An 8,589-nucleotide genomic window follows, 5' to 3' on the forward strand; every position below is an offset into this window, starting at 1 on the left:
TGTACATCCACTGTGGCAGCAGCCTGTCAGATGAATCCCCAGGGATCTTCTGCAGCTTTAACAGTGTTTAAATGATCAACTAGATCGCTAACATTCTGTACTTATGACAAAAGTGTGGCAGACCTGAACGCCATCTTAATGGAATCAAAGCTTTAAAGCTGTTAACATTTCCTTTAAAAATTAACGAAATTAGGTGGTAGATAATGTCATAAATATTATGGTTAGTACTCTAGATAACTAAAAAGAGGACATATTTTCTATTGGTTCCCAAATATCCACACCATCGAGGTCAGTAAAAAATCCTGACAAGCAGACTGAAATATATACTTTCAAGAAGAGTAGCAGAACGTCAGGTACCTCCCTAGTGATCAACTGCAGCTTCACAGCAGAATTATAATAAAACAACACGACTGCTAGCATTTTATTTTTAATACAAAAGTGAGGCGCTCCTTAATGCTGTTTTGTTAGAGTAGGAGTTGTTGAATTTAAAGCTTTCCCAAGAAGCAGACTAAAGTAAAAGATCACTGAAATATTAATGCACCAGAGAATTCAAAATGTGAGGGGGTATCGGTATTTGATAACTTGCGCCATAATGCATTTTTAAAGGGGCTAAAAACTGTTCAAAAGAGAAATGTCTGCATAAGAACCGCATCAAATTTCCACATTGTTTACTCAGCCTACCCATTTTCTCAGTTACTTTACAGCTCCCCAATTTAAAAATAGTAAAAGTTTGTTACAGTGAAGTTAAATTTAGATTAGAGACAAAGACATTAACTTAACCAAACTCTCCACATGTAGCCAGACTTCACACCTACCCCTCCATGAGCACCTAACATCATAATAAATTCAACAACCAGCTCCTCGCAAGTGACCGCCTCCCCCTGCTCTCATTCTTTGGGTGAATGCAAGTAAAAAGACAATGACATCCAACAAAAGTGCTTAAGTTCTGAAATATCCAATTTGTTTTGCATCTTTCGGCAGCTTACAGGCAAGCCTATAAGAATCGAACCACTGATTTTGATTAATGTAGTTGTCCTCGTTCACAAAGCATATAGCACAGGGTCATCATAATTGGTTGATTTCCTTACTAATTTCGACAATGTTGTTATTTAAATATAATTAATGGTGTCATTTAACATGTCAAGAGAGATGTAATATGTAAGGTCATAAGCAGTGCAAAATGGGGCACAAGTTATAGTTAGTTCACTAAACCATAACTGGTGTGTCATTTGTTTTTAGATTTTTTTGAAGATAACACGTCTCACTCCTTCACGAATCGATGACATGACTTAAACTGTTATATATGTGTGCGCGCGCACACACACACACACACACACATCTATATGCATACACACATTATATATATGTATTCAATGAAAAAAACAAAAAGGTTACAGGGAGTTATAGTTAGGAAATCAAATTTTCTAAAAACACAAATTCACTGGAAGAAAAAAACAAAGGATAAAGGGACGTTCTAGTTAGGCTCAGGTTTCACACGTACAAAACTACAGAAATTCAGCAGTTATAGTTACCCAATCCTACTATAACTTAAGCCCCCACAATGCACTGCTTATGACCTCACATATTACATCATGTTTGACATGGTCAGTGGCATCACTGGTTAAATCTCAAATGACATCACTGGTTACATCATCCAGTGAGTGTGTTTCATAAAAGTTTCTGAGACTTAAAGATATGTACTAAACTACTGCACAAGTTAAATTACTATTCTTTCTATACTACTACTGAGTGATACTATTTCTAACATATGTGATCTGAGCGGATGTGTACCTGTCTGTATCAGTGTATGAGGGGGTGTCCGAGTGGCTGTACGGGTGCGTGAGTAGCTGTATGGATGTCAGTGGGTATGTGAGGGGCAGCATAGCGCTGTCACTGGGTATGCAAGTTGCTGTATGGGTCTGTGAATGGGTTTGCAAGTGGTTTTCTGGGTGTGTGAATGGCTCTGTGAGTGGTTGTATGGGTGTACAGTGGGTGTGAGTGGTTATATGGGTGAGTGGCTATTGGTAGGTGGGTGTGTGAGGGGCTGTTTGAATGGGTTTATGGGTAAGTGAGTGGGTGAGTTGCAGTCAGTGTCTGTGCAAGTGTCTGTATGAGTGAGCGGTCATATGGATGTGTGACTATGTAAGTAAGTTGTGTGAGAGTGAACGGGTGTGTGAGTGGCTGTGCAGGCGAATAAGAGGGTGAGTGGGTAGCTGTATGGGCGAGTGGCTGTGTGGGTGTATGAGAGGTTGTATGGGGTGCAAGTAGGTGTGTGAGTGGTTTTGGGGATGAGGAGTAGCCCACTTTGTCTAGGTCTGCATGGAAAGTTTTTGAGTAATCTGTTAAGCAGGGGGCCTAGAAAAATGGATGGGCCAACAAATGTGCTTTTCCCATGCATTTCCTTAGAGTTAGGACCTAGTTTCCATGAAGAAGCGTTTTTGACTTGATTATAACTTTGGTGCCGTCTGGCAAATCTTCACTTGAGCATGTGCTTGATTTTATTTGCTTCACTGTTTAAAGTGGTAATAAGCCTTACTTTGTTGGGGGCTCATCCTTCTCACTCCCCTTCTCGATATGGTGGCAGGCTCCGGTCAATTTGCCTGCTTTCTCACTAGCAGTTTTGAAAATCTTACTGGAATAACCCCTGGTTTTGAACCTGTGGGTCATTCTACTCTCTTCTTCTTGGTAGGCCTGCGTAATACTGCAATTGAGTTTTGCCCGCAGGAACTCTCCAAATGGGATACTCCATTTGAGTTTCTTTGGGTGGGGGCTGCGCACATGAAACACTATTATTCACTGTGCTTTTGCAGAAGGGACTAGTGTGTAAGGCCTTATCAATGATCTTAACACATACATCCAGAAAATCCAGCTTCCTGTAATGTATCTTATGTACGGAAGACAAATTAAGGTTGTGGTTGGAGATGTGTGTTGGAAATTGGCTCCCTGTGAGGCACCTTTCCCCAACAGGAAAATTGAGAGGGTGTAATGTTAGGGTCAGAGCTGCCGAATTTGGAACTATGGAAATAGGTTCACGTCCCTGCCGCAGCTCAACATCCTGTGATTCTGGGAAAATGACTTAATTGACCAAGGCCTAAAATAAAAATAAATGTGATCTTCTGTAATGTTACTTGTGCTCATAGAGGGGAGAGTCACGCTATATGATAAATAACCTTCCGTTTGCTTCTGTTTTAAGAGTTGGCAAAGGCTGGAACATAATAATTAAAGAGGAATCTTTATACAATAATAAAAACGTCTGTATTCCTTTATTACATGGCCTTGGTTTAGTTTTAACTATCGATCACGGATCATTAAAGCAGCCTTTTGACCACATTTTAAACTGCAGTCACCTGATGTTTACTGTTTGAAGTACATATCGTTCAGAGGAGAAATTACGAGCTTTAGGAGAATTTCTTCATTCTCGCACCGGCCAGGACATTAAAATACCGTTAATGCCGGTTAAAAAACTGCCAGGCGGCAAACAAACATATCAGGAGTAATGGCCTTTTGGGACACTTTATTTCACATCGCCCACCCAGCCTTAACGTAGTGCTTTTAGTTTTCACCTATATTTCTGGCTCTATGAGCTTTAAAATACATCCTTTATCAAACATATCTCTAAACATTAGCCCAATGAGACTAGCCCGATGCTGGTCCATAAAAAGGCGTTATCTGGGAATATGTTCCACTTTTTTGGGTGTGCCCACCAGGCCGATTTGTGATCCCAAACCGACCCTGGTTTAAGGTCACATTTTACCAATGGGAATTATAAGCACGGTGAGATCTATTGCCCAAAATGCATTGCTTTTATCTATGTGTGCAAGTGTAGGAGTAGTAATCGCTGACAAATAACTATAATGCATCCTTTTTATCGGATACGTCCTTGTAGTGGATCCGGTTTACAGATAACATTTTAAGTGAGTCGTTTACTTCCATTCTGTTTAAAAGCTAGCCAGTCACCCCAGACATTCAAATTATATGAAAAGGGAGTTTATAGCTAGAGTACAAAAATAAATGGCACATGCCTCAGTGATCATCTGATGAACACACTGCTCGCGTGTCAGCCAACTACAGGCAACCTCCAGAATAATGACTGTACGTTATCAATTAGTAAGACCCCTTGTGTAGCCTGGACACTAACTACATTGTATGGCACGTTGAAAAGCGTCCTCGCTACGATCTGCAGATAACGTCTGTAAAGCTCTTGATCTTCTTACAGAACCTTAATCTGTGCCCATAAAGTTCGACACCTTCTGCGATGCTGTCCCTTTTGCCATTATAAATCCTCCAGAGCTGCCTGCCGTTTTATAGACCCGATGGTCCCCTCTTCCCACAGACTGCAATTCAAGAGACCTGGTGTTATCTTCTCACGTTGCTATTGTTGGCTCCTTATCGCATGGATTAGTTGTTTCCCTTTAAAGAGCTGATGGGAGCTCCTGTCCTAGTTGCTTTTAAAAGACTGCTCTTCAAATACACGCGCTGCCCATGCACATTTCCTGTTCATACTGTTGCGTCGGCAGCACGCATTTAGAACACTACCAACCTGCATCTTGTAATCCTGCAGCTTTGCTAACACACACCCTTCTTATTCATGGAGGTTAAACTGCGCAAGTTCATGGTCCTGTCCTCTCTTATTTCATCCCCTAAAACGGTAGGCATTTTACACACACACATCTCTTGAGTGGTGTATCCGAGTAAAAGGTCAACAAAATGCTCTCACCTGCTTTGGCCCCTCTGCACAGACCAGAAAGGAACCTCATCCCACTCATGTGACTGACCGCAGCAGAACTACAGCTGCGGCCGCGGTGCGGCATGCAGTAACTCTGCACATGCGCCATCCCCGCCTCCCAGCTCACCAAGACAACGAATTGCCTGCCCAGCGCAACGTAACATTGGACAATGAAACGAAACGACTATGCTCGTGGCGGCCATGTTTGAAAAGGTTCAGACCTGTAAATGTCCTACATACGGACACACAAAAAAACTATTAAAGATCATAAAAACATACAAAGCATACTTAAACTGGTAGTTCTATGTATTATTGTACCGTTCTCCCTTACCAATGCTTACTTTAGTATGTTCGTACCATTCGGGAGGTCGAAAATACGTGTATTGTCCATCCTCTGTTTCTATTCGACATAGCTCTTAGCGAGAGGAAGCTGTGCATGACTGTTAAGGTTAAACATTATTTTGACTCTATCCAAAGGCGCAATTACACATAATACACGTTCTCACGTAAAACAAGTTGTACTCAATACTTCGAGAGTGTTTTTCTTAGCAAGTACAATAAATCAGAACTATTCAATGTGTCGTTACAGAGCCATGCTGTTGTTTATAGTTTTACAGTTCAACTCTTAATAAAATATCTACAATTATGTAAATCTTACTACAAAATTCTGGGGGGGTTTGTTTTGTCTCTTTTCTACTTAGGGTAAAAGACCGCCTGTAGAGTAGCGCTCTAGCGTATGCACGTCGCGTGGCGACGTGACGTGCCGGCGGCCATATTTAGGCCTGCACGCGCATCCTCACACAGAGGCGCGAACGCCGGAGAACGGACACTTTGGCTCGGCGCGCTTTAAGCTGCATATGTTCAGAAATAAATAGCGTGCCTCACCAACCCTGTATCCTGTGGTTATTCAGCACCCCCCCACATCATTACAATGGCGACGAGGGCGGGATGAGGAACAAAGGACCACTGGAAAGGAAAAATATATAAATTACATATAAAAGAAGAACAAAAGACAACAGGTCAGAGGAGGCAGATTAGCTGAACCAGGGCACCACGGAAGACAGCCAAGCGCCAACCGACAAGTAAGCTACCATACACGGACAAGCAGCATTAGGGAGCGCGGCAGAGCCCACAGCCCCACTGGCACCGAAATAGCACTGGAAAAGAAGCGCGCTGAAGGCAAAAGCAACCAGACACCCACCCACCCCCACTATCAAGGGCATCAGCGCGGGCTACCTCAGGGAATAGCGAAGGGGCTGACACAGAGAGCCCCCAAGTACAAACCGAGACACAGGAGGGGAACAGTGCACCAGGAAGTCCCAGTAGCCACAGTGACACGCCACCCACAGAAAGGCGCGAAAGGATGTGCGCACAAGCGGCGTCCGCGACAGCCCCCATGCAATTCTTACCCAAACCAGGGGAACCCCTCATGAAGTGGGAAGATTGGAGAGACTACATTGACAACTTCATAGAAGTGCTTGAGGACGAAAATGATGAAAAGTTCACCAGCAAGAGGAAGAAGCGGATACTGTTACATAATCTAGGCCCGGAGGGGCTCAGGATTTTAAAAAATCTGGTACCCAAACAACGCGGGAGCACAGACGACGACGTGTATGCTCATGCCATCGATGACCTAAATGAACACTATAAGCCAGCGGTGTGTGTATCGATCGACAGGTTCAACTTCCAGCAGAGGAAGCAACGACCAGGGGAATCAGTGGAAGAGTACGTGGCGGCACTAAGAAAACTAGCGGCCACGTGTAAATATGACACATTCCAAGATGAGTTTATCAAGGATCGTATTGTGATGCACACCACGAGCACAGCCGTGCAGGATAAGCTGTGGGCCAGCGGCAACGTCACGCTAAAGGAGGTAATGGTAATAGTCAAGAGGGCAGAATTGGCGCGAAGGTGCGCAGAGGCGGCGAAGAGAGAGACGGTGGCAAGCTCAATGGTTAACAGGGTAGAAGACGAAGAGCCCCGCAAAGAACACAGAAACAAAGGATCCTCATCGGAGGGACCACACAAGTGGCAAGGCAACCCAGGACCTCCGGGGAAACAGACGGGTAACAATAAGAAAGCCTGTTATAGATGCGGGAGCTGGTCCCACGAAGCACATGACAGGAAGTGCCCGGCGTTCCGCGCCAAATGTATGTACTGTGGAATCGTAGGGCACTACGAAAAAGTATGCCGCAGAAAATCTTCCAGGAGCATGGTGAAATACATCGACCAAGAACAAGAGGACCGGGAAGAGAATGCGGAGGAAGATGATGACACCGTACTCTGCATCTACGACCAAGTGTTAAGCGTAGACAACAAAAGATCAACCAAGCCTGTGCTGGACATGACGATCGGAGGAGTGGCAATAAGTATAGTGGCGGATACCGGATCGCCCTACACCATAGTCCAGAGAGCGGTGTGGAACGAAACATTCAAGCCACACTTGGGCCCAGACCTGGAACGACTAGACATCCGGCCAGTCACTTACAATGGAGACCGCATACCCATGGTAGGATTCAGGCCATTAAAGTTTGAATTCAGAGGACGCAGCGCAAATTGTAAGCTGTACATATCAGAAAGGGGACCATCGGTGCTGGGATGGCTAGACCAGGGCGACCTGGGCATCAAATTGGATCCAGGAGGGAAAGAGCAGATACTACTTACGGAACCCGAAGTCTGGCCAGACCTGGACAAGTGGAAGAGAGAGAACCCCAAAGTATTCGGAGGCATGGTGGGAAAGCTAGAAAAATTCGCCCACAAAATAGTACTCAAGGAAGAAGCCATACCGGTGTCTCATAAGGTGAGAAACGTACCCCTGGCAGTGAGAGAGGCAGTGCAAGAAGAACTGCAGGAACTAGAAAGGAAGGGGATCATCGAACCGATCACGTGCGCTGAGTGGCTGGCGCCACTGGTGGTCGTCATGAAGCCCAGCGGGAAGGTCAGGCTATGTGTAGACCTGCGTGAATTGAACAAAAACATCGTCGTGGAGAAGTTCCCCTTGCCAAGGATCGAGGAGATGTTGGCCAAAACGCGAGGGATCAAGTAATACTCAACCATAGACTTGACCTCAGCATATCACCAAATCGCCTTACACCCGGAGAGCAGAAAATTGACATCATTCATTACCCCCTTCGGGTGCTACCAATTCCGGCGTATGCCGTTCAGACTCGCATCGGCGGCGGCGGCGGTGTTCCAGAAACTGATGCACCAACTGTTCAAAAACATGGATGGCATCCAGTACTTCCAGGATGACATCCTGGTGATGGGGCGAGACAAGTTAGACCATGATGCAAAACTAACTAAAGTACTGAAAGTCTTGGAGACTAAAGGACTCACGGCGGAGTGGGCAAAGTGCCGGTTGGGCATGGAATCTGTGACCTACCTAGGGCACGAAATCGGAGTGCAGGGCATCACACCAAAGACTGAAAACGTAAAAGCGATTTGTGAAGCGCCACCACCCACCAGTAAAGAGGATGTCAGGTCATTCCTAGGAATGGCAGAATACTACAGTAAATTCGTGCAGCATTTCGCAACAAAGACACACCACATGAGAAAGCTGACAAGAGAGAGCTCGGTGTTTTGCTGGACGGAGGAAACCCAAAGAGAATTCAAGGACACCAAGAAAGATGTGCTGGGAGCTATACCACTGAAAGGATATGACCCTCAGGGCAGAACAGTACTCACGACAGACGCCAGCGACAAGGGATTGGGCGCGGTGTTAATGCAGGACCGAGGGCAAGGAGTGATGGAAACCCTCAGTTTTGCCTCTCGCACACTGAGCGACACGGAAAGGAAATACAGCGTCATCGAAAAGGAGATGCTGGCAGTCGTATGGGCAACAACAAGGTTCAGACAATTCCTGT

At 45.1% G+C, this 8,589-nt stretch overlaps 1 protein-coding gene across 2 annotated transcripts in view; it reads right to left on the reverse strand.

Moving 5' to 3' along the window:
- Positions 1-4,853, reverse strand: part of KICS2 (KICSTOR subunit 2) — a 149,117-nt gene extending 144,264 nt beyond the window's left edge. For both annotated transcript variants that reach the window (XM_078676115.1, XM_078676107.1), the window contains exon 1: positions 4,718-4,853. In XM_078676115.1, coding sequence (XP_078532241.1) covers positions 4,718-4,835 — 118 coding nt within the window. In that variant the 5' untranslated portion in view covers positions 4,836-4,853. The remainder of the gene's footprint in view (positions 1-4,717) is intronic.
- Between the last annotated feature and the right edge of the window lie 3,736 nt (positions 4,854-8,589).

The sequence above is a fragment of the Lissotriton helveticus genome, chromosome 1_1 (assembly GCF_964261635.1).
Source record: "Lissotriton helveticus chromosome 1_1, aLisHel1.1, whole genome shotgun sequence".
Classification (NCBI taxonomy): domain Eukaryota; kingdom Metazoa; phylum Chordata; class Amphibia; order Caudata; family Salamandridae; genus Lissotriton; species Lissotriton helveticus.